The sequence below is a fragment of the Gavia stellata genome, chromosome 3, assembly GCF_030936135.1.
Source record: "Gavia stellata isolate bGavSte3 chromosome 3, bGavSte3.hap2, whole genome shotgun sequence".
Taxonomy (NCBI): Eukaryota; Metazoa; Chordata; class Aves; order Gaviiformes; family Gaviidae; genus Gavia; species Gavia stellata.
In genome coordinates this window covers 48052304-48077873 of record NC_082596.1, presented here as the reverse complement: position 1 = coordinate 48077873, position 25570 = coordinate 48052304, and the positions used below count along the sequence as shown (strand labels likewise).

Here is a 25570-nt window from a genome sequence, read left to right as displayed (position 1 = left end):
GAAGGTGAAATAATGTATAGTTCACAGCCAACTTCACTTTTCCAACAAATGGAGCCATAAATGCAATTTTCTGTCCTTTGCTCTGAAGAATTAATTTTAAGGCATTCATATTTTTCTTCAAGTACATCTTAAGTCTCAATTAAACCACAAAAAGCTACAATAAAGTAACATTAGGAACCAACTTAAACCCACCATAGCAAGGAAATTCAGACTTAGGCTAAAAAATTTGTCTCACTCTTCATCTTTAAATCACTCTGTTGTGGTTAGGAATTGTACGGCTTGGAGAAGTGTGTGATTTTTCATACTGCACAGTACATATGTTCCTGCACTTAGGTTAAGGGAAAGTCAGAATTTTTAGCCTTAACTCTGAATTTCTTTACCTTTGAAGGCATAACTCAAGCATCTATAATTACTTTAACATGAGCTTTTAACATTAAAATCTTTTCGCTCTGAAACAGAAAGTGGAATTCTGAAAGCTCCTATTTTACTGTGTACCTCAATGGCACTTTCTAAATTTAAAAGATTGAGCACCGCTTATTACATGAAACTGAATATATGCATTTTTAAATGGCACTTAGACATGAGTGGCTTAAATGTGGTAAAAAAGGCTTACACATTCCCAATATAAGAAGTTACAAATTCAAACATTCGGGCATGAAAATCCTTTCCCTAAGTTGTTTTCAAGCTTCATCCTTTTTTCTGCAATAACTAAAGCAAAGCCACAGTAGCTGCAGCCATTTGCATCTAAGGAAGAGATGTTTTGCTTTGGTGATATAGTTAATGAGTCTAAAAATATTCAGTATAATAATTCTGTCAAAGCCCCCACAGTCTCCTCAATGAGCAGAAGCCTGCAGGATTCCAATGGGGAGCCAAGTAATGAGCTCTCAGCATTCGCTCCCACACCGTCCAGACGAAATATACTCGGGCCTCGAAGGTTCCACATCATTAGCAACATGAAACAAAGACACATGCTTGACTTTAATAAGCGACTAAAGTTGCTGGCTTATTAGGCTGTCACTGCACATAAACTCTATTTCAGTGTGACAAAACAGTTCCCTGCAAACAACAAAAAAAAAAAGGAAAAAAGGAGGGGAACACTTTTACAAACAGAGGTTGGTATAATTTAACGTAGTAGGTGATTGAACGGAGTTAAATGAAGGCACACAGGAAGTGATGGGTTTCTGACACCGACTCTCACGGGCATGCCGCCGACTGCAGTTTCACTGCTGGAGACAACGGTTACGGTGGGCTGCAGTGATCAGACTATGGGCATATGTGACTGAGTTTTAGTTGATATTCCTGCAAGACAGGAAGTGAAGAAGCTTATTTCCCACTGGGATAAGGTTCAGGCATGATTAACTTGGGCATGACCAAATAGGTCAATGATATGACAATGAGTGTCTAGCACAATAATTAAGTAGGAAAATGTGTGTGATTTGTTTCTTCTTGTTCTTCACATACCAACAACGCATTAGCAAGGATTCATTTAATCTCTTTCATTATATAAAAATTGATAGCAACACTGTACGATAGCCTTCATTTGAATATATTCCTTTAAATTATATTTATCACTCCAGCAAAATAGTTGCACTGATGAATACTCTTCACTGTTTAAACTTTAATGTTTGACTCGCAGAGCTACTGAGAAGCTTTTTAAATGTTAATTTCTGCTAAAAGTATACACATACAGACAGAAGAAAATATGATAATATTTACGTTTAAAGAAGGGTGGCCTTTGATCCTAAGTAAAACTTAGCGTTAGAGATGTGCAGGAGAGGATCCTCCTGTTCCACAAGCTTTTTCCCGATTTCAAACATTCTGCTGTTTCATAGGAGCGTGACACTGAGATCTCTCAGTTTTTCCTATGTGAATGACTATTGAGGAGATTAACAGAGGAGTTCACTTATGCCATAAGAGTCAACCACCAGGTGGCTATGGCACTCATCTGAAGGTTGAAGATCAAAGCTCAGGTTGTCTGTTCTACATTAATTCAGAGCAGGCATGGATATTTTCATGCACTGCAGAGTCACCGGTATAGCTTCAGCAGAAGAGAATGAGAAAAATCTAACCATACACATATAGAAACTCCACCTAGGTTATTTGAGACAGATGCTGAAGTCCCCGGTTCTAACTGGGTTTAAGCAACCCAGGATGAGTAGAAACACTGTCCTAGGCAATAAGAGCATGTTCCTGTTAAAGCTTCTAAAGTCCTATGAAGAATTCAGTTCTGAAAACCTGCCACATTTTCAAGGAAATAGATCTCTTAACCAGCCACATTCAGCTTGTTTAAATATGTATTTAATTCAGAATACTTTTCACAAGTGTAATTTGCTTTCTGAGCTCATTCTCAGACTCTTTCGATAACGGTGACAGGAGGCAGCCATCTTAAACAACATTATTGACATGTTTATACATACCATGGCAGGCATGTTTAGGAAAATAATACATAGATTAAAGGGTAACAAAAAGATCTGTATTTGGTGGGAGTTCCATAACAGTGTTGTTAGCTTTTTTGTTGTTTGGAAAATATTGGAGAAGAGGGGTTTTGTAGGCATTAGAATAACTCCTTTATACTTCCAGCTGAGGTGATACAATTTAAAAAGATCTCTGAAGGAGATGACAGAACCTCACTGTTGGTTCAACAGGCTGATCCATCAGAATTTCCAGGGAAAAAAATTAGGTTATCTTTTGACATTGTGTATTTTAACACAAAAGCAGTGGTTAATCACAGCTTTTATAAAAGAGGAAGTGCGAGGATCAAAAGCCCAGAAAATGAACAGAAGCAATGAGTTGCTGTCCCAGATTACTCTCTTATCAGTACCTAACAAAAAGAGATAATACATAAATAACAATGATAGGGTGCATTATAACAAAAAGAATAATCACTTGTTAATTTCAGACATAGTCTTAGGATACTTTAACAGCCGGTAATATGAGCAGAAAGCAACCTTCACCATGAAGCTCAGGAACATAGCCAGGCCCAACTCTACTTACCAATATACACACCACCACAAGAGTTTATGACTGTGGGGACATAATACTGAAGTGCTGCAATGCGTGTAGTGAGGAGGACATACATCTAAGTCTCCCTTGTTACATAAACCAGTTACAATGGACTGCCTTTCCCCGGAAGGCTGGGAAAGATAGCCAATTCACCAAGGGCCTTCCCAGAGATACAGAAAAAGGACTGAAGTGTATATGCAAATCTTGAACAGTTCTCAGTTCTGCAAGTGGTTAGCACTTGCTAAACACTTCACACGGAACATACAACTTCGTAGTCAGATGCAATGAACACAGCAGGTACAACAGATACAAGTAAAACAAATTTTTGAGAAATTTCAAAACTTCAAAGAGACTATTATCTGGAGAGGAAAATGTCATTATGGAATCTTGCATTTATATAGTCATTCAGCTCTTATCTAGATCCAGCTAGTAAATACTGAACACCAAGAGACTGTTAGAGTTACCATCGCAAGTTCAATAAAGCACAAAGCTGACCTAGGCAGGCTAGGCAGGCTCATATGTTTCTCTTAATAATCTCAGACTTTTTTTTCTAAATTATATAATTCATTTTGAACACTTGAAAAGCTCCTATAATTTATATTAAATGATAAATAAATACATGAAAGGAAAATAAAAAGCCAAAAATTTTCCTTCAGCAATAATACACTCACAATCCATAACTAACAGAAAGACAAAAAATCCATATTTGGCACAAAATACTGAAACTGTCTTTATACCCTGGTTCCCAGTTGATTTAAACCTTCATTAGAAAATATACAACTGTTAGTGCAGAAAAATAGAAATATCTCATGTAATAAGAGTAAATTATATATGAATGAAAGCCAGACACCCTTTGACACACTGCTGATAAAACCCCTGGCTTCAGGCATACTACTGAATTGGAAACTCTGTTGGGGTAGCACCGCATACAGAATAATGTGAGAATAAAATCATACTATAATAAATTTATCTTAGTGACAATTTTATGCACAATTCACTACTGTTATTTTAATAAAATACCCCTGCAGGGTAGCTGCCCCAGTGTCCAAGATCACATGTTCCAATACCAGACTTAAAGCAGCAGCTGGACTTCACTGAACTGATTTTCAGTCACTATTCAGTGGCTGAAAGTACTTAGAATGATCATGGGCAACACTTTAGAAAATTACAGCATTCTAGCTATAATTCTGAACTAGAACTGTCTCTTCATTTAATTCTGGAAGGAAATTATGGCTGCAGGAATCTGGGTTTCACGCAGAGGTTCAGAGTACCTAAAGATCTTTCAAGTACCACAGAGATTCTCTTAATGGCTTGTTTGCTATACTTTGATCACCATGCTTCTAAATAGAAAAAAATGGATGAGGAAGGAAAGGTAAACATATTTTATCTTACGTACATTGATTTAGTTTCTTTAACTAACTCCCCTTCATGCTCGCATGTGTTCCTGTATAGATATGTCAGAAGTGTAGCACATGAAATCATTTTGCAAGGAGATATAGGCTTATCTCTTTCTTTGTGGTCTCTGTTGTTCTTCAAAACACCTTTCTGGGAAGAAAATATGTTCACAAAATATTGACTAAGGAAACCAAAGGTAATCCCTTTTACAGGATGCTCCACATGGCAGCAGGGAGAAACCAATTATCCTAAGCCTTTGTTCCTCCCCCATAAAAGAAAAAACACAGTTTGAAATATCTGGTGGGTATAGCATCTTCCAAACGGTAGAAAGTAATGTCAAGCCTCTTCATGAATGTCAAAATGTTAACATGAAAGAAAGCTGGTTATCTGCATTCTGCCTGTGTGTCTCTCAGATCTGCTGTCCGATACAAAGGCTATCATTGCTGCCTGCCTTCCCAGTACATTTGAGTAAACTCTACATACATACTGGCATTAGGGAGTGTGCACACCATAAATGTTTCAGAGAACTTGGAAGTGTATGGCTGCATTAGTTACTCTGACATTTCTGACCATGTACAAACCTGATATTAGTAAACCAGTGGGGAGGCAGGCAGGCTATACTTAAAGAGTTAAACAAGCATGCATATAGAACTTCAGATTGCTCAGGGAAGCTAGTAAAGCAGACTGAGCTCTTGTTGAATGAACAATTGTTTTCAAAAATGCATGTATCAATGGCATCACCATAGTACAATCTGATGCAAACCGAAACTCAGTTAGCTATTCTTCATGATAAAACAGCTCCACCTTTAATTCTTTCCCCAAAGTCTTACAAAAAACTAAGAAGCTTCCAGAAATGTTCGTTCTTGCCCAAATAAAATAAAAGTAGTTTCTGATCACTCAACAGCATAATTTTTTGACTTGAGAACAACATTGGCAGATTGATGATTTAATGTAAAAAATCCAAAAGCATATGTAAAACTCAAGTTGTCAGAGGGCTTTGACACATGAAAAGGTTACCATGCACCAGCTGCTCTGTCATTTAGACACTGTGTATTCTTTTACTCTGTAACAAGTGCTCAATGTGAGATAATTTAAGGTAGGCACGGAAATATCATGGTGTAGCTTAAAAGCCTACATAGACCTATCAATAGCATCAGAAGACATGGTATTTATGCCTCTAGTTAAATGGTTTGCATATCTGCATAAATTCTCTCCATCTACCCGTATTGCAGGTGCATCCACACCTGACTGGGAAATCACATATCCCTCACTCATAGAGGGATAATTTACCATACTGCTGGTACATGCTGCTATTTGCAGAACTGTGCACACAGACAGTTACCATTCTGTAGCTGATGGACAGTAACTCATTTGTGTGTCAAAAATCAGGACCACTTTATTTTTGAGGAAACGTGTGTATGGTAGTCTGCCGTTAAAACTTGTAATTTTGTACTGATCCTAGTGAGGCAAAGAGGAAATGTTTTCTGAAAATTTTCTGGAGTTGATACAGAAGGCAGTGGCTTAAGTTTCTACAATATTTTGTTATTTATATTTTTCACTGTAAAATCAACATTCATTTATTATTAAAAGAAGTAAAAATGTGTATTTGGCAGTTATTAAATAATGAAGAACATTTTAAATTTCAGTTTTCCACCAAAGGAGCATTCTTCCAAGATTACATTTTATTATATAATTTTTTTTCTGCGGAAACTATTTCCAAAAGCCACTTTTGCTTTCTCATTAAATTTTGATAATTTCAGAAAGTTTCGTTGTCTCTATAGTTTCTTAAATTAATTATGAGTTAGTACAGTGTATGAAAACATTGACATGAACATACCACATTTAATATAATAACATTCTAAGTACAACATTGCAATATATTGTCTATGTCAAAATATGTTTTTCATATGATGAAAAAGAAAAATGTCAGAATTTCAAAGTCAATGGCTTTAAAATTTTTCTTTCACAGGAAATTTAGAGATTTTTGCTTTTCAATATAATGTCAAGTATTTATAAAAATATTGCAACTTCCTGCTTCTAACAAAGTTTAGAAGATGGTAATTTAGACTTTCATGGCATGACAATACATACTTTCCTGGACAACACAATGCACCAGACAAAACTACCAGCTACAGCAAACTCAGCCATACACGCTGGTACAAGAGGCTGGAATTTTCACTCCCAACCAAGGGGCTTAATCAAATACAGACCCCTGATGGACCTTGTGTCCAGAATAAAAGCTTAAGGACATATCACTAATGTGGCAGTTTGAAATCTTGTTTCACTGGGGCTAGATAATGAAAAAAAGTTCTGCTGTCCACTGTAAGAGAAGGAAAACACCAATTCCAAACGAAGGAGGAGGGAGATTTCTTTGCCTTGCCAGCCCAACTATATATAATAGGAATGATCAGACTGCATCTCTTAAATGACATGTAGCTATCAAGCAGCTCCAATACATCTCTTCTGTCAGAACTATGCCTCATGATCAGGCCTATGCTGAGCTGGAAATTGCAGAGTAATGCAAATGGCCAACTGTGAGAAGAAGTGAGCCAGCAAGGGCTGCAAAGGTTGTTTGCTCAGTTGTTTTGGACCCCATCCGACCACCTTGACCTGAGCTATCCCGAAGTGAATAGGTGGGAACATGGGGACCTTCATGTTCTGTAGCTTGCAGACACACTTTAGCACAAGGGTTGCTATGGCGAGAAAGATTGGACATCTCTGCACTAGGAGGAGCATCTCCTCTAGGAGAGAAAAGATTAAAAAACATACCATCTGCCATCTCTCTTATAAAAGCATGTTAAATATAAATCCACAAAGACTTGTTGCAACATCATCATCTAGACCAAGAATTAAGGAGTTAAGCTGGTAGAGTGAAGATAGAAGAAGGTGAGATGACTATTGACAATACTTATTTCTATCAGCTGAAAAAGAAATACAATTAATCCTGTTCTAGCTCCTCTTTTCTTCATTCTATTGCCACGGCAGCTCCCCACTTTAGGCAAGGTGGTCATAATAGGTAAACAAAAGTAGTGCAATTAATTCTTAATTATTCTTTCTAGGAAAACCTAGTTACACAAGCAACTTGTAAAGATGTTGAGATTTTTGTCTAAAATTATACTTGTCCTGAATTTATGCAAAGCTCTCCCCTCAAATAAATGTTTCTAGTAATGTGAAGATTCAGAAAATGCTTCAACAGCAATAACTGGGATGGACGCTGTGTTGTAATAATTTGGATACACTTGACTAATGCAGTTATTCGCAATGAGGTTGGCACAATGCCCAAAGCATTGAGCAAACAAATACAGCAAGACAGTCAGTTTAGCGTCTTCCAATACTGCATTGAGATCTTTGTTTGGTCCAGGGGTATTGTGGACGCTATAGTGTACTCTATTATCAAAAATTGTTAAAATATATTTATATTTCTTTGTTAAATTCACCAGTGTGTTTTATGTAAAAAATGCTGGTGAGGCACAAGCATTTTTAATCAAATTAGTATGCAACATAAGGCAGCTGTGTATTCAAATGGGTTTTTAAGCAATTTGGTTGTTTTCTTTATAATAACAGGAAAGAACATTTTGATTTTGAAGGTGACAGAGGCAATATTACCAGAATTAAACAATCTGAATTAGCTTTTTCATGAAATGTAATATGTTTTATGCTTTTAGATGGGATGCTCCACTGCTTTCAGATGAGCCTTTCACTGTCACAGTCAATGGCCAGGAACAGAATAAGCTCTGGAGGTAGGATTATCCTCAAATTTAATTTTTTTACAGGAAGCTAATGGCAAATGTTTCTAGCGAACTTTAGGTGCATCTATGTTATAACTAGAGAACCAAGACAGGATATTAAAAGAAGAGATAAGTACAAAATTAGTAAAGAAAGTTTGACATTTTGCTTAGCTTGAATTTGATGTCTGAAATTAATATAAACTCCAGAAAGCTTGTATATACATATATTATTATATAGTATATATTTTGTTTTCAGATACACATAGGAAGAAAATAATAGAAATCATTTACATGTTTAATATGGTGCCAAAGAAACATATCATCCAAACATTTACATATCAGCTTGTGTAACATGATAGAGATTTCTGCAAGGAGTGGATGTGAATTGTTTTTGTTGTATCTCAGGATGAGGAAGTTTTCCTCTGTTCCATAAAACTGCAGTTTGAATCAGATCCACAAAGGACACTAGTTCACTAATACTGTAAATAATAATTGTCTGGAAAATAACATAGCAAGTCAATATTTTATATCATTCATGGACTTTGGGGTCAAGTGTAGTGGGTATACAAATAAAAGGTAGTTTTTATCTTAACTGTTACCAACAATGGTTGTTCAGCAAATCAGGCTGGATTCTTTCTATCTGACACTTCATCACAACCCTCCTAGGTCTCCTGAGGGTTTTCCAGTTGCACCTGTGCAAATCCACTTCTTTAGAGAAGTCCACACAGAGGTATCTGTGTATGCTGTATGTCATTCTCCTGTACTCAGCTGGCCTAAGGAAAGCAGAGCAGTGAGATGGGGAGTGACAAAGGAGAATGTAGGATGCCTACAGAGCATATTTGGTGTGCCTAAGACCTTGGTGTAGTAAACTATTAGAGTAGCATAAGTCTATACAATTCCTGACATATGCCTTGCAGTAGAATGAAAACCTGGGGACAGAATTACCAGTAGGTTGGGATTATTTTCAGCACTGTTTTAAAGTAACCAGCCTGGACTTTACACTGAAATGACACGGTGTTCACAGTCATTTAAGGCCAAGAGATTCAAAAAGCTACTCCTCGGTTTAAGAACCTCTTCTAGAGTGATGGGTACCACTCCTCTGCCCTGAGTTTTCACTAGGCTTGTGGCAGCTGCGTGCCCCCTGAAGGCTGTATATGAGACGCAGGTACCCAGGAAGGTGGTTCTCTTGTGGACTGGACTCTGGGAAGCATTTCCAGACTTTGCCAAGAGTAGTGACACAGCTCATAGATCTAAAAACATGTTTTGCAAGTTATGCAGCTTTAATGAAGTCAATATACTCATGGTCACAGAATAATCCTTTGTATAAGTCTTATTTTAGACTATGTAATCTTGAGATTTCTGTTCACACTTTTTTTAATTACAGTGGATAACTGCCTTCTATGCCTGCCACAGAATGAGAGGGACAGTAAGAGATTTGCCACCTGGCTGTGTCACTTTATTCCTAGAAGTAACCCAGAAAGGAGTATTGCTGGGATCCCAGTATGCAGAGGAAACACAAGAGTCATAGGGTACTGTGGGGATTGCTGGGAAAGGAGACTGCTTGGGGGGTTGACAAAAAGTAGTCATTATTTCAGTGAATCTGGACGAAGATGCACATCCAAGATGACATTTCAAGAAGGGAAATTTTTCTTGGGGTCTTTGTTGCTGTCTTTGTACAGCCATTTTGAGAACGTTAGAAATGGAGAAACACACATTTGGAATCAATTAAAGCAAACAAATGGGATCATAGAGGGATCAACACTGGACTTCTCAATAGAAGAACAAGAGGAAACTCTTGTATTATCTGCTAGTTCACCAATGCAGAAATCAGATTGCTATTGTTTAAAATGATGTTTGGGTTTCTTTCTGATGTGTTACTTCAGCAAATTTGTTCTCATCTGCTGAAGGGAGCTAGGCATGTATCCCTGACATCAGAAAGGTCAGTACCATCCATATCACCATGCTCATAATTACAAAAAACTATTTCTGAAGGCAACCTTTGAAATACAAGAAAAAAGCTTCATAAGGGAAAGCAACAGGCCATAATTAGATAGCCTTTCTTATAATTCTATAATCTCCAAGAATTGAGATAAAAAGTCTGACAATACAAGATCTGTAATCACCTAGGAATAGAGGTAGAGCATTCTGCAATATGTCAAGACAAAAAGAATTATTCAGAAAACTTCAGGCCATTAGTGTTAGCCAGAATTCTTTTGCAAGAATATTACTAGAAATAATGGTATGGGACAAGATTACAAGACATTTAGAAATGGGTGATTTAGTTAGGGGCAGACAGCGTATATTCACTAAAGGTAAATTACGTTTGACAAACCAGCTTGAATCTGATTATTTTAATGTTCTGTTGTTGAAGGAATGAATTAGTGTCTGCAATTTATCTGATTTTCAAAACTATATTTGATATTTGCCTTGAAAGAGACCTAGTTTACAAGGGGGGAATTTCAGGCAGTTATTCAAACAGAGTGGAAATTATCTCAGGAAAATGAAAGAGCATGTCAATTAACAATAACACTTCAGGTGGAAAAACATATACAATCAGCAGTCAATAAGCACCACTTTACTTGACCTATTACACAAATTGCACTGAAATCAATGTCAAGAATGGCTAGATTTAGTGGTAAAATATATTAGGACTAACAAAATTACACTGGGTTACTGGGAAATGAATAGTAAAGCTGCATCAACACAGTTTATCTCTGGAAATTAGAACAGTTCTGGTGCTTTTTCATACTATAATTCCTCATTCCCACCCTCTTTTTTGCATTCAGTTATTCACTCTTCAGTTCAGTAAATCCTTTTCAGAAACTCTGAGTACTCTTTTTTCTAAAAGGGCTAGGTAACTTTAAGGTATTTCTATGATGCATTTATTCCAACAGATCCCAAAACCTGGATTTATTTCTAGTGATTTGGAGGGGTTCATACATGAGAGCATGAATCCATATGCTACAGCTGCTCCCTAGAGAAGTGAATTCTAGCCTAGGTCATTGTTTCATTTCTGTCTTTGTCTTGTGGCAAGAACACATCACACTCCTATCTTACAGACCTTTTTGATCAGGACATTAGTCACAGTTCCCTCAGTCAAGCAAGGAAAAGTGGTTGGCCTTACATGCTTTCAGTTTAACTTCTAATAAAATATTTATCTTAATACAAACCTAAAATTCTTCAGTGAGCACTCAGACTCAGCTTTAAGATTATTTGTTTTAGGACAAATTTACATATATATTAATCCCGTATTAACTTTATAACCAAGACACATAAAGAGATCTTTGCATCTTCTTTCAGAATTTATGGAATTACACTTTTTGAGTGTACTTGGTAGGTCAGACTGAAAATTTCTACCAACACTGCTTTATGGAAAAGGCTATATAAGTGCCATTTAAAAAAGAGGTATGAGAGAGAATGTGAAGTTTCAGCTCCACGGCAATGTGTGAAAGTATCAGCCAGAGTGGCAATGGTTCCTGCATCCACCTGATGCCCGGCAGTGCATCCCTCACTTGTCTTGTGCAGGGGACATGCAGGCAAGTGAGTTGGCAAAGCTGTCATTTAGGGTGTAGATGTGGCTGCAGGTAAACCTGGTTTGCCAGGTTAGTGTTCTGTGAGCTGCAATATCAGGTCTCCAAGCTGCTACTCTGTGCAGGAAGCACGCCAGTGCAAGGGAGAAGCCAGACTGCAACTGCAATAATTTAGATTGGCTGAAGTTGTCACGGAACTGTGCTCTGAATGGCCCCATGAAAGGTGGTTAATATCTACAGTTAGGAGTATCTTCAGTGGGCCACTTGTTGTGGTGGAATTCTGCATCCTCCCTCAGTCCTTTATGACCTCAAATATGTATTGCCACTTCCTCTATGCCCCACCTCTCCTAGCTCTACTGTGTCAGTTTGCCTAAGGAGCTGGGGACCACTCACTCCAAAACCACTGCCACAACAGAGTGGCCCACTGCCATCACGTCTGATTTCAACCAAGAAGAAGCAATAGGCTACAAATAACTTGTTTATATGTCAGTATGTTTTGTTAATTGGAAGGTTGACATGGCATGTCAGGTTGATTGAAAGACACATCCTCCCTGAAAAATGTCAAATAGCCACCAAAAGGAGATGCAAGAATTTTACACCTCATTGAAGCAAAGGGTTGTTTACTAACCAGTTGCGTATATAAGGTAACTTCTGGGTACAGAAAGAAGCTTTATTCTAACTAAGCTTCACTTATTCTCCTGGGTCATATGTTCTGCTAGTTTCAAGGAAAATATTAAATCCATCTAGACCTCCTAGAAGTTTTGAAAGATGACAGTGACTCTAGCATGTAAGGTAGTACACCAAGAGATAGGAACAGTCACAAAATCTAAAATCCTGACGGCCACCTTATTCAGAGGGAAGCAGAAAGCTAGTTGAAGATGGGAATTGACATATATTTGCAGCGTAACTAAGAGTAAATGTAGTTTTTCTTTTATTCTTAGTTAACATTGAGTCCATGTTGTCATTTTTTATATTCTGAATGAGTGCTCTTGCTTAAGGACTCAACCTAATTTCAGAGAAGAAAAATTTAAAGGAGCTGGGCAAAAGTGCTCCTCACTGAAGGGGGAGTGGCACTACAAACCAGGCCTCTGGGACACCTTAACAAGTGTTCCAGTATCCCACCACATCCAGAGAGTAAGGAAAAAGCTTCCATCTGTGCTACACAGGCCAGGTAGGAGCAGGAGTACCAGAAGAAGCATGAGTGGCTTGCAGTGACTGCTAGAAGCCTTGGAAGTCCCCTGAAATGCAGTAATGTAAAGGGGTGAAAGTTTGAACACTGAAAACTGTGGAGGGACTGCACTCCACAATCCCAGGGTTGAGGGTACTGAAGAAGTGGAATACTCAAATTCACATTCTCACTGTTCCATTTAGAGCAGAGATTTGAAAGAAGATGTCACACCTTTCAGTAGCATACCCAGATCTGGGACCTACATTATTCTGGGTTTGCTTCCTTCAGCATCACTGATGAAACTACTTCTTTTAGCATATTTTGCTCAGAATTTCTTTCAGAGCAAGGTTCTACTGTTAGATGAACACCTTAATGACTATTTCATCCTTTTTGTCTCCTTCAAAACTAATTATTCATAGTGTGTGACAATACAGTGAGAAATCGAGACAGACTTAGCCAAGGATAATTTGTAACCTGGTCATTCAGGCAGTTGTTCTTGGGAAAGGAGGGAATTTTATTTCCAATCATATTAACAGGATACTTGAACCTGGGAGGACACTGAGCATCTCAATTACTGACATTTAAGTGGAGAAGTACTCCATCTCCCCTTGCTGAAAAAATTCAAATGCCCTCTCTAGATCTATCCATTGGTTTCTGAATATCCTTTGTTTCAATCAAAACAAACAAACTGATAATTTTCAGAAACTAAACTTTTGTTTTCTCCAACCTACAATGTTTCTTTTTCCTTTGTCCCAAATTCTGAAAATCTTAGTTTTAGATTAGTCTGAAACAAATTTGAAGAATTCTTGGTATTCATTTCTAACTAAAAATTGACTTGCACAGCTCTGCTATACCCATTGGCGGTACAGTCAGATTACAAAAGAATGCCCAAATCTTTTCTAGCATAATCTTTTATTCCAGCCTCTTCTACAGTTTATTTACTTGTAAATAATGTAATAGTGCAGCTGACTCACTAATGCTGCAGTCCAGACACTTTAACCTCAGAGATATCATCATTACATACTACGTTTAAATTTCCCAAGGGAGCAGGAACAAAGTTCCTAGCATGGTAAATAATTGCCAGTGAGAAAGCCTGCCAAAATTGAAGAGGAATTTGACTCACTGTCACTAGGAGACAGCAGAGGAATCAGAACAGCATGATAGGTCCCCTCATTCACACCAGACATTGTTTTACTGACAGGAATCAGTATCAGCAATACTGGTAATTTTATATTTTTCTTCTGTGGACCCATCCTAACTATCTTCTGCTTCAAGCCTTTACTGTTCTTGGGAGACATCACTACTTGGATACTTTGGCATAAGTCTCTCTAGAAAAGGCTTGAACTGTTTCTGCACTGGCAACAGCAGCACATCAAGCTCATCTTTGCTTTTCTGCCACTTCAAACTCAGTTTTTTTGGACACCTTTCAGACCACTTTGTTCTCTAGATCTGTGAATTCATATTTTATTGGCCCACCACCTTTTTAAAATAATGCTTAAAAGATGTTAGTGGCTAATCTTACACATGGTAAGAAAAGCACTGTCAGTAAATGGTTGACTGGGAGTTCATAACATGACGAACTCCTTCCTGATTTTATACCTTTTCTACTTGTTTTCTCAGGTCAGGGATGTTCATCAGAAAGCTGAGGAAGCACATATGGTAAAAAAGAAATAAATTTTTCATCTATTCCTTCCAGACAAATCTATATGCTCTTACTGTGTGCACCCCAGCTTGTTAGTGTAATGCTTTCCAAGAACTATTGCCTAGTCTCCTTGTTATCATCAAGGGAAACCTCATTGATTCTGCCATTCTTCCTATGGAGAGTGATTTGTTTGAATCTCAATATTAATAATTTCAAGACTGCTGGGACAGCAGAATGGCATATCTGCTCAGTATGTTCCCTTCTCAATTCCATGGCTGCTTGCAAGGGTGGGCAGTTAAATATCTAACAGGAGTAAGATGTTGCCCATTGACGTCACTGAGCTATTCTTGCACAGACTGTGGCAGCCCTTCATTCTTATGCTCAGATGTGAAGCTGAACAGCTCTTCATGAAAAATGGTGATAATATTATCTCCAAAACAGGCCATGGTTGGTGATATACAATGAAGGTGTATCACTCTGAAGTGGAACACTGAATGCCAGAACAGACTGATGTATGACATATACCAAAAGAGTCTAATAATCTGTGTAGTTACTCTTTGTTGTGAGATAGGTCTTTTTCATAAGATCTTGATCCTTGTTGTTGAAATGCTAATGAGGCCTTCAACCAAATCTGTATTAGGCTATTTTCTTTGTCTTTGTGAAAATGACTGATTTGGAAAGCTAATGTGATTCATACCGTGCATTGGTTTGTTTCCACACTGTGTTTCAAAGGATAAAGTGATTCTGCTTTCTCACTCCAAATTTCTATTTAAGCCATCTCTCATTTTTGAAGTTAATCTTAAGATTAGTCATTAACAAGTCTGGTAGCCATAGTGCTGTCACTTTTCATAATATTTCTTATCCTCAACACATAAGATGGCAATTCTACCTGCTTATCTCACAAGATGGGGTATTATCTATGTGGACAAACCTGAACAAAAAAAGACTGCTGACAGCTATAATAGTTTCCTTTGCTTACACAGAATTACATTCTCCATGTAAATTTCTTCTTTTATGAATCATCTAGTAAATGAATTAGATAATTACTGTAAATTATAGAGTATGTAGTAGGATTAGAGCTGGCCAGCACATTGTTGGCATTTTTTCCCCATTCCAAACTGAAAGAAAATGCACAAACCCTTTTTCTGTGAAACCAAAAACTTGGAATACCGTTTTTTTTTTTTTTTTTCCCCAGAAATACCAATATATAGTATTTCTATGACGAATATATTCCCTGAGATCTCTGGTAGATTCAAGGGTTATAACACTTTCATAAGTGATCTAAATTTGTGGGAAGTAATGAAAACTGAAAAGAGTAATGGTTGTTAGAATGAAAAGGTGTTAGGACATCTAGACTTCCTACCTCTATAACAATTTAATGTGTCACTCAAAAAAACTGGACACCTGGCATGCCATAGGTCTTTCCCAACTATCTTTATGACCATCAGGCATACTGCTGTCCTCAAACTCCTCCAATACTGTGTCTGCCACAATCTGCCTCACTGGGACAAGTGTCCTTGGGAGCTACCCAAACTGCAAAGAGAGGTTTGACTTAAAAAAAGGTTAGCTGCCGCAGCTCCGTGGGCTACAGCTAGTAAAGCCCTGGTTCCAGTAGAGGTCCTGGAGCCGTATCTTCACATGACTGGTTCAGAGTATGCATAAATATACACGGATGTTCAACACAATCAGTTGAGAATTGTTTTGTCAAACATTTTCCAGCTAATTCTAGCTGATTTACGCTATTTTAATCCTTTCTGAGCAGAAAGGTTTAAGAAGGTGCAATACAAAGTTTCTACCAGTTTCTAGAATAACAGTTTGCTTAACAAGGTGTATTAATCTTATACGTTAAACTATTAAGAATTTTTTAGTTTTTCAAGCATACGAGTATAGAAAATGTAGGCATAATAAGACTTTAACATAAGTACCCCTAGTAAGGCATTTGGGATCAGTTACAGTGTAGGTGTGCTTTATAATCCTGAAAGATTCTAACAATTTTGTTTATGAGCTAAAAAGGAAAGCAAAAGTATGATTTTTATTAATTCAGAGCATTTTTTTGGTTGTTTGCTGCAAGTTTTTTGGTCAGTTATTGAATGCTAAGTCAAGCTATTTTGACATCAAAATTTTTATCAAGTATTTGCAAGATTATAACACTGTGACCTTAATGATGCTCTTAATGTAAGTTTGAAGTAAATGTGAATGAATGTGAATTTATGTAGCTAATAAGAATGTAAATCTCAAACTATTAATCCATGCAGTTAAAAATGAACATGTAAAGTAGATAAAATAAGATATGGATATCTTTTGAACTTTTGAACTTTCCCTCAGGAAGTTGTTTACTACTCTGCAACCCTTCAACCTGGCTACTTTATGTGTAAATAAGAGAAAAAAAGTAAAAACTTTAAAGAAAAAAAAAAGGGAGGGGGGGAGTTTGAATTTAATAATGGAAGCTATTCTGCCTGTTGATTCTGCCTTTTTTTGATTAAATAAATTTGTGTTTCAGTAATAATTCTAACATTTCTGTAAAGTGTTACAGAACAAACCAGTGTTATATTAGAGGCAAGTCAGCACACATATGTAGATTTCCCAATACAAGAATCTCAGAACACTGGGATCAGGGTAACGCTTACTTCCTAAGGCAAGCGTGTTGCAAAACTTGCCCAAAGCTAAGTCTCCTAGTTAAACAATATTTTCATGGATACATGAAACAACACAGAAGATCACACCCACCAGCTGACTGAGGACTAATCAGCCTCAGACCAGGTCTTTCCTGCACTGTGTACATAGAGGCATATTAATGTTTATGTACATGTTAGAAGGAATTGTCCAGTAGCAGAAGTGCTAACAATGTCCATCTCTTTCTGCTTTGGTTAGTAAAAAAAGAGGTGCTACCCCCGTCTGTCTTTTCCTATTCTGTTTGGCCTGTGCTGATCAGAGTCTGGAAGAAGCATATGGATGTGGGGAAGAAAAAGAAAACAATTGTATTCTTGTTAATTGAAGGTAGAACCTATTAGGAAATAATGAAAAAGAAGGTTATGATTTAAGGTAAAAAGCTGCTAGTGGAAGAACTGAGCTCACACAAGTTTCTTTGATCTTTTGCCTCTAAGTAAGTGAAGTGATATGCAGCAATTCAACACATGAAAAAAACCTCTACTGATTAAATTAGTTGATGTTTTACAAAAGATAATTTTTGTTTATTGTCTGATACCTTTAAACTCAAAAGCTAACATCACAACCTCCTTAGCATCAACTCCTGCCAATATAGCACTGGAGGAATATTTGATCTACAGTCAAACTTGCTGGCTTCATGAAATCAAGGTCTGTGCATAATGACATTACCGTCCATGACCCCCTATTTAAAGATTGTCTACTGTAAGAAACCTGAGCCATTACAACTACTTGCAATATTTTGATTCATCTTGTCTGTCTTGATTCCACAGGTGGCACTGAGGCAGAAGAGGTGGAAAGTATGCTGAAAACATCTATGAATTTACAGGAAAGAAAGCATTTTTTTCCTCATCTTTTCTCTCCAGGCATTAGAGAACACTCAATTTTAAAAATAAATGCCTAAACGAATTATCAAATTTCTATATTTCTTTTAAGAAAAAAACAAAGAGATTTCACTTCCTGTAATGGGACACCTTCTTCTGGGAGACTGTAGGATCTTACTGACACTGAAGTCCTACAGACATCACTGTGTTCTGGGACTGCTTCTGTCCTTTGCAAGAAAACTGTAACCTCACTGGCTGCTGATATGGCTGATGCATATCGAAAGGAGACTTACTTCTCTATAAATTATCTCAATAACTTCCTTTTGCTATCAAACTAATAATTTGATTTGGCTGCCTGTTGTATTCATTTTCTGATGGAGTCATTTGAACTTATTGAGTTATTGATTCAAATTTAATTATAACATTAAGTTGATGTTTACATTGTTTAAATGTAATTAGCTCAAAGAAAGTTTAGTAAATTTGCATAATAAACAGCTTACTGAAGATACATTTTTTTCCTCATGCTTTCATATGAAACTGGCTATTCTGTCTAAACTATTACCATAGTTTCAAAAGTCTAAAGGCAGAAAGAACCTCAGTCAAAAATACCAGAAATTACACATTTTTGCTTACAAACTACTATCTAGTTTTGTTATACTGGCAAAAAACAAATATCTGCTCCATTACCGATTTTTGTTCCTAATCAAAACAGCTCTGAAAGTTGGATAAACATTTAATTTAAAAACATAACAATTCTAATATTTCTTCTATGATAATTTTAATTTCTTTCACACTGAATCCTTGACAGTATTGTTTTTCATTTAAGATTTGTAATTTTTTTGCCATAATTTTATCCATGCTTTTACTATTAGACTTGTGAAGACATGAAGCAATCCAAGATCTCCAGATAAGTGAACTGACTAAGCAAAAACACAATTTAGAGAGACAGAAATTAATTTTTTCTTTATATGAGAACAGTATTTTTTTCAGTTAGGTCAATGAATGCGTACAACAAAATTAGAAGGAATTAATTGCCTAAACTGATATGTGTCCATTGTCAGATTTACTTTATATTCTATTTGGTCTTTCTAAACAACAGGGACATTATTTTAAAAACATTTATACCCCAGATGAGCAATATACTAAAGGCAGAAATATCCAAGAGGGCTCAGAGTCAGATACATGCATGAGAAAGACATGAAAATATGTTCTCTATAAAAGCATAAAAAACTTCACTTGACTTGCATGACTTTTTGTATCAAGCACGCTACAGCAGTCTTTTGATTCTAATATGAAACTATAGTAAGGATCATTGCACTAATGCATGAGGATTTGTGATAATGTTGCAGAAATTTTACTGTCAAAACTGAACTGCAGTGTAATGACTTTTGTTATCATGGTTTCTAACAACTATTCAGCATGAATTGACCCTACATATGTTTTACTGCAATAATATGTCAGTTATCCAGAAAGTAAAAAAAAGAAACAGAAATCAATAGACACCCTCCCCCCAAACTCTTACTATAATGTGGCCACCTGAAGATAGTAGATCATGAGTATGAGAATGAATATTTTACTTACATTTTAAAGCAATTATAATTTGCATGGAGACTATTTTTAAATAGAAGTTATGTGAACAAAAACAATTACCAACTTTTGTAAGACTGTGCCACTTGCAGTGTTAAGGATAGATTCAAGTAAATAGGTTCTTAACGTATAATGACATCTCATACCTCTATATTCAGGAATCAACTCTAATTTCATTACGAGAACAAATGCTGATGTCTACAGTACAATCATTGACACGTTAGAAAAATCCATTGGAAGTATAAAATTTTGCTCGTGGAATAGGTATTCTGAGATTTTTCACTACAAAAAGAAAGATACAGTAAATAACTAGATTTGTGTTTCATGCACAATCATATTCCTGGTGCTAATACACTAGCCCACTGAGATTTCCAGAAGAAACTACTGTTACATATTTGCAGGGCAGGAGCTGTATTAGGCAAGATTTCGTTACTGAAAGTCTACTACATAAAGACAAACCTACAAATCTTTTACACACAAGATTTTGCCACATCAAAATATGCATGTAAAAACAAATAAACTATCAGCATTATATAAAAAAAAATCTAACTGCCCTCAAAAGCAAATGTTTAGGGAAAATACTAGGTACTAAATAGAAATTTAAAGATAATGTCAAGGTCCACCAGAGTTTGTTCCAATGTCATCTAGAAAAGATGGAAATGTGTGATTCATGCTATAATAAAACTAGCACATCCAACATGACAGACATGCCATTGGTCAGTGGAAGATATATAAGAGGGAAACCAAATTAAAGAATATCTTTGTGGAGGGAAGCATCTTTCTCAAAGAGAGTAAACTAACAGACAAGAATAGCAGACTTCACTAATATTTGATCAAATTCAACATCAGGATAAATATAAATGCATTTTATGGTAGTGATTATATATGTAATAAAGTATCTTTGCAGACAGGAAAAATATTTTATTTTTTGTTAATGAAACTAAATATTATGTATTTATGGTCTGACCAGCAGTTATCCAAAAATACAATACTTTTAAAAAACTATAAAATTAATCAGGTAAGCAAAACATCATCTCGAAGTCATATAGCCATTACATCTCTACAGTCACTTGAAATCTCTACAAAATACTGTCTAGAGATAGGATCAAAAATTAACATTAGCATATTCTAAAGTCTTCAGTACATAATAAGAGTATGTTTAAAAACCTTCAAATACTTGAATGTGTTTAAAAAATTATACTAAGTCAAAGGAACGTAATGGTAGCTCAGAATTTTTTAAATATCTGCATTTAGGAGTTTAGTTTTCAGACATACTAGAGTGAATATCCCCCTTTAAGCCTAATTGGCTTGTTTTTCATAACACAAAAAATGATGGCTCCAAACCCTCTTGCAGAGAAAAGTAATATTGAAAAACTTAACATCAGCAGTGTAAATATGAATTAAGCCAGAAAACGTTTCTCACATGCGTGATGTCGTGCTTATACATGCCACAACACATTTCTGAAATGCTTGTCTTTAAGAACCAAGGTCTTCTGGTTTATACCAGAAGAAAGGAAAATATCTGAGGTTACAATTTGACAAGTTGACTTTTAATGGAACATGCACACTATAAAATTAATTAAAACTTACTGTAGCTTTTTCTGTTTTTTTAATTTTGATTAAAACAATGAACCACCACCCCTTACATTTGTCATATTATATATTCCTTTCTACTTCACAGAAATTTTATTCTCTATTTAGATCACTTAATCTAAGTTCTTCCCTTCAGTAGGATCCTACCAACAATCACGAGTGTTTCTCTCTTCTAACCACCAACTTCTGTCATTTTTCTATTTATAGAGTCTTTGCTTTCCCTGTATGTTCTCTGATACTTCCTTTGGCATTCACTGTTCCCTTCACAGATTTCCCTCCTTTCTTCTGTGAAGCTTCTTCCTGTTGTTCTTACCCCCACCACCCACCTTTTCCTCTCTGTTCTTCAGGATAATTCTCACTCTTCTCCACAGAGTTTCCTGGGACTCTTTTTTTAATATCCTCTGGTTTCTGATCCTTGAGAGTTACTGGAATCACTTTTTGAAACATCTTACACAAAAAAGAACTTTGTAAACTTCAACTCTTCTTAGTTAAAGCTGATATCCTTACGTGGCTTTTTGATTTCAGAAGCTTAACAAAACCATAAAATCTCATGGAATTAGTTAGAATTGAAGAATTTATAATATAATAATGGGACAGAGTTAAGAAGACAAAAGCAGAAGTAGAATTATATACATACACAGACAAAACCATCATACTACCAGTGCTATAAAGTAACTCATTATTCACAGGAATTTATGAAAGGAAGGATGCTTTTCTCATTCACAGTAAACCTGAAACTTGCATGTGTGTTTTCTGCCAGGCTACTATCTGTTATAGCATGCTAGGCCCTCCTTAAATATCCAGAGGAAAAGCTACCAACATCCAGAAAAAGTCAGCCGGAGAGGAAATCCTCTTCTCATCCACCTCATATGTATAGCAATAGGAAGAAAACACTCATCTCCTCCCAAGAGCATGCCTTTGCATTCTCTATACAGAAGAAGGTATTATGCTTTTTATGGGCATAGTCCCTCTATTCAGCAATGTATATCCCCTCCACTCAATAACGGCACCTTCCTCAGTGCAAAGAAGCTTACAAAGTCGTGACAAAACACTTCATCTTACCAAAGCGTTATTTCACTCATCATCAAGATGGAGCCTTTTCTGGGGCTAAACAAAGCAGCTATTTAGGAGCCCATGGCCAACCTTCTTCATTACTTAGAGCAGTTACTATGTCCAGTTAAAATTATGAAAAAAAATAGCAATTTGCCTTTTACATTAGTATTTGTAAAAATTGGCTTCTAATTTTGAGCATTTATATATATAGGGAAAAAAGTTCTCAGGATTTAGGGAAGGACGAATACACTTTCTCTTTCTTGAATGTTCGTGTCACTGTAATGCATATATATAGTACAGCACCTAGAAAAATCATTACTTTGACACTCCTCCAGAATTGATTTTCTGCTGCAGTTGTAATTCACTGATTAGCAAAAAGCTAAGAAGAAAATACAGCTTCCTTTTATAGGAACTGTAGTAATCAACATGTTTTTTCCTTTTGTCATAATTTCTAAACACTTTCGCTGTGTGATAAGGGTAGAAATATTTTGTCTTAATAGTTGGACTAGATATTTGTTTAACAAAGTGAAGAGTTATCAAAAAGCATATTGGATTAGTTGTCTCTGTAATCCTCAAATTAATATTATGAACAGAATTTCTTTTCTTCATACACATACCGCTGCTGAATGGCACAGAGGACTGTCAGAAATTCTAAACATTGCCATCACTAATTTCTAACACAAGCTAGGTATATGTATTGTAATGCTGATTATAAGCTCCTATAGAATAGCAACATACTCATAAACATTTTCTTCATAAACAAGATTTTTAAAAGCCAAACAAATGATTATATAGCACTGCTGATGAAACTAGATCCTTTGGTATTGCATTGTTATTTTGCTATATTTTACTATGTTTATTTTATTGTATTCAAATTGAGAAGGAAAAAAGCAATAATATATGCCAAGTCATTTGCAATTTTCTCTGCTTCCAGACTACATCATTGAGATGCATGATAATATCATCCATACTATGTCCAGAAGAGGTAAACTGTTCAGTGGGAAATCTGTTTCACAAATATTACCACGAACTATTAAATTCTGAGAATGTAGAAGACAGATATTTTTACACTCAAAGAAATAAAAGGTCCAGACGATAACGTAACGTAGATATATTTTTCTGTAGAGAAGGTTGAAGAGAGTATGCCCTAATTCTGCATTCAGAAAAAAATACTTTAAATTCCTTCTAGAATCCAGTCCTTTTAAGCAAACATTTCAACACTCATAGCATTGCCTCTGCTATCATGTTGACAGAACATAATTGAGACTCACTTGGTGAAGAAAGATAGGCATTAATTTCTTATACTTTTTATGTTTTACATCTCCAACTTGTTCTCCAAATATGGTTATCCCTAATAATATATGACTTAAAAACCATTTTGTTCTTGAAATATAGAAGGGCTATGTAGTTAACAAGAATATTTTGGAAGGGATATTCTTATTTATATTTGTCAGGAACAAACTGAATACACTGAATTTTAAAATTAAAGATTAACTGAGGTAGTATATGAGGAAATGAGCAATGGATGAAGATATGGGTATAAGACATAAAATGGATTGGTAAGAGTAAAGTACTGGCAAATCTGAATTTCACATCTAATTTATTTATTTGAAGACTTCTAGACTGTACTTTTAGAGAACGGACTGAAATATCAATATATCAGGACCTGGTTCCTGCATAAATGACCTGAGCTAATAAGGATTCTTCCCTGAAATTGATGATGTGAACTTAAGTTCTATAAGCATGATGACTTAAATGAATATAAATTTTCAGAAATATAGACATGAAAGGCAAGCAAGCAATAACCTGACTAAAAAATCTGAAGAATATTTTTTAATCTTTTATAGTTGGTACTGATAGGCTTGTATTTTGAGAGCTATTGATAAATACAAAGGAAAGAAATAGAAAAGAGTTTTTGTGTGAATTGGCATTACGTTTCCACAATGAAGTTTTACAACATCACTTGACTCAGGTTCCACAGGTTTCACTTTTTTTTTTTTAAAACCCTATCCTTTTAAATGTAACTAATTAATCAATAAAACATTACACCTGGCCACTATACCACCATCATGGAAGTTCTTCAAACTGGACTCTACCTTTTTTTCAATTTCATTTGACTCTTTTATAAATGAAAGGCTTAGAGTCTGACTGTAGCTTTTGTAAAACTCACAATTTCCAGAAAAAGTGTTTTATGGAGAATCGTAAGGTACATTTTAATTACTGCATAATACATTTATATACAAAAATAAATAAAATTCAGGTGCAAAAGTGAAATTAATGAATAATTAATTTTGAATACCTTACATGAACTGCTCTGTAAAAGTAATAAAAAAAACAACCTGTAAGCAAGCAAAAAAATGAAAATATGAAAAGTGTGGAATAGCCAAGAAGAAAATAAGAATTCAGGTGATAGGTATTACTAGGAAGTATTCTGTTGTTATTAAGTAGCTGCATTAATCAAATGAATTTTAGAGATGAGATAAATGAATTGAATGAGTAATATTAGCACTTTACCTGCTGATGATCTCTAAAGGCAGCTTCCACCCTGATTCTGTTGTCATAGAGTTCTGTGAGGTCTTCTTTACTGTTTAAATAGTAGTTCTGAAAGATTTGATATTCTTGAGCTAACCACAGATTTTCTTTAATGATTTGCTCCAGAGCAGCCTAAAGAGAAATGTAATTGATTACACTTACTGCAAAATACCTTTCTAGAAACTAAAATTATAGGTCACTTCCACAATTTCCCTGACTCATTCACTTATGAACATCTGCAAAATATAGATGACAAGTTTATGGTCTCAGTGAAACAAATGGAAAAGCTGCAAATGAATTTCAAGTGGTTAGGATTTTGCTGAATATATTTATACTGAAGAAAATGTTATTAATAAATGATTTGTACAGAAAATGATGTCGTAAACAGTTACATTAGAAACTACTAAAAAGAACACATCTTCTACCTTACTACACAAGATCTTTCTGCATAGAAATTATCTTGTCTTAATTGACAGAGAATACATCAAATTCTTCACCCACATTTTACTTTTCAAAACTCTCATTTTCCAACTTATTTGTAAAACTGACACAATGCAATACTCATGTATTTTCTTAATAATTTTAATGTTTCCAATTTGATGAACTTGATTTTAAAGACTAATATAATTTTCGACTCTCATAGTTTGCTACCAGGTGAAGTTGATGCTGTTTTGAATGTATGCTTCTCTAATAAGAAAAATTTCCATTCCTTTAAATCTGATTTTGACTGAACTTCATTTGATTATAACGCATAATCTTGCAACAGCCATATAACATTCTAAGGTATTTTATCTAGATTACAAAGTTATAATCTGATTTAATTTATTTTTAAATTTATTTTTTACAAGGAA

The 25570-nt window shown here is 35.6% G+C and overlaps 1 protein-coding gene across 1 annotated transcript in view; it reads right to left on the bottom strand.

The window, feature by feature from the left end:
- CCDC178 (coiled-coil domain containing 178) overlaps positions 1–25570 on the bottom strand; it is a 184357-nt gene that overhangs the window by 38419 nt on the left and 120368 nt on the right. Inside the window, exon 17 of the mRNA XM_059835964.1 lies at positions 24702–24851. Within this exon, the coding sequence (XP_059691947.1) occupies positions 24702–24851 (150 nt within the window). The remainder of the gene's footprint in view (positions 1–24701; positions 24852–25570) is intronic.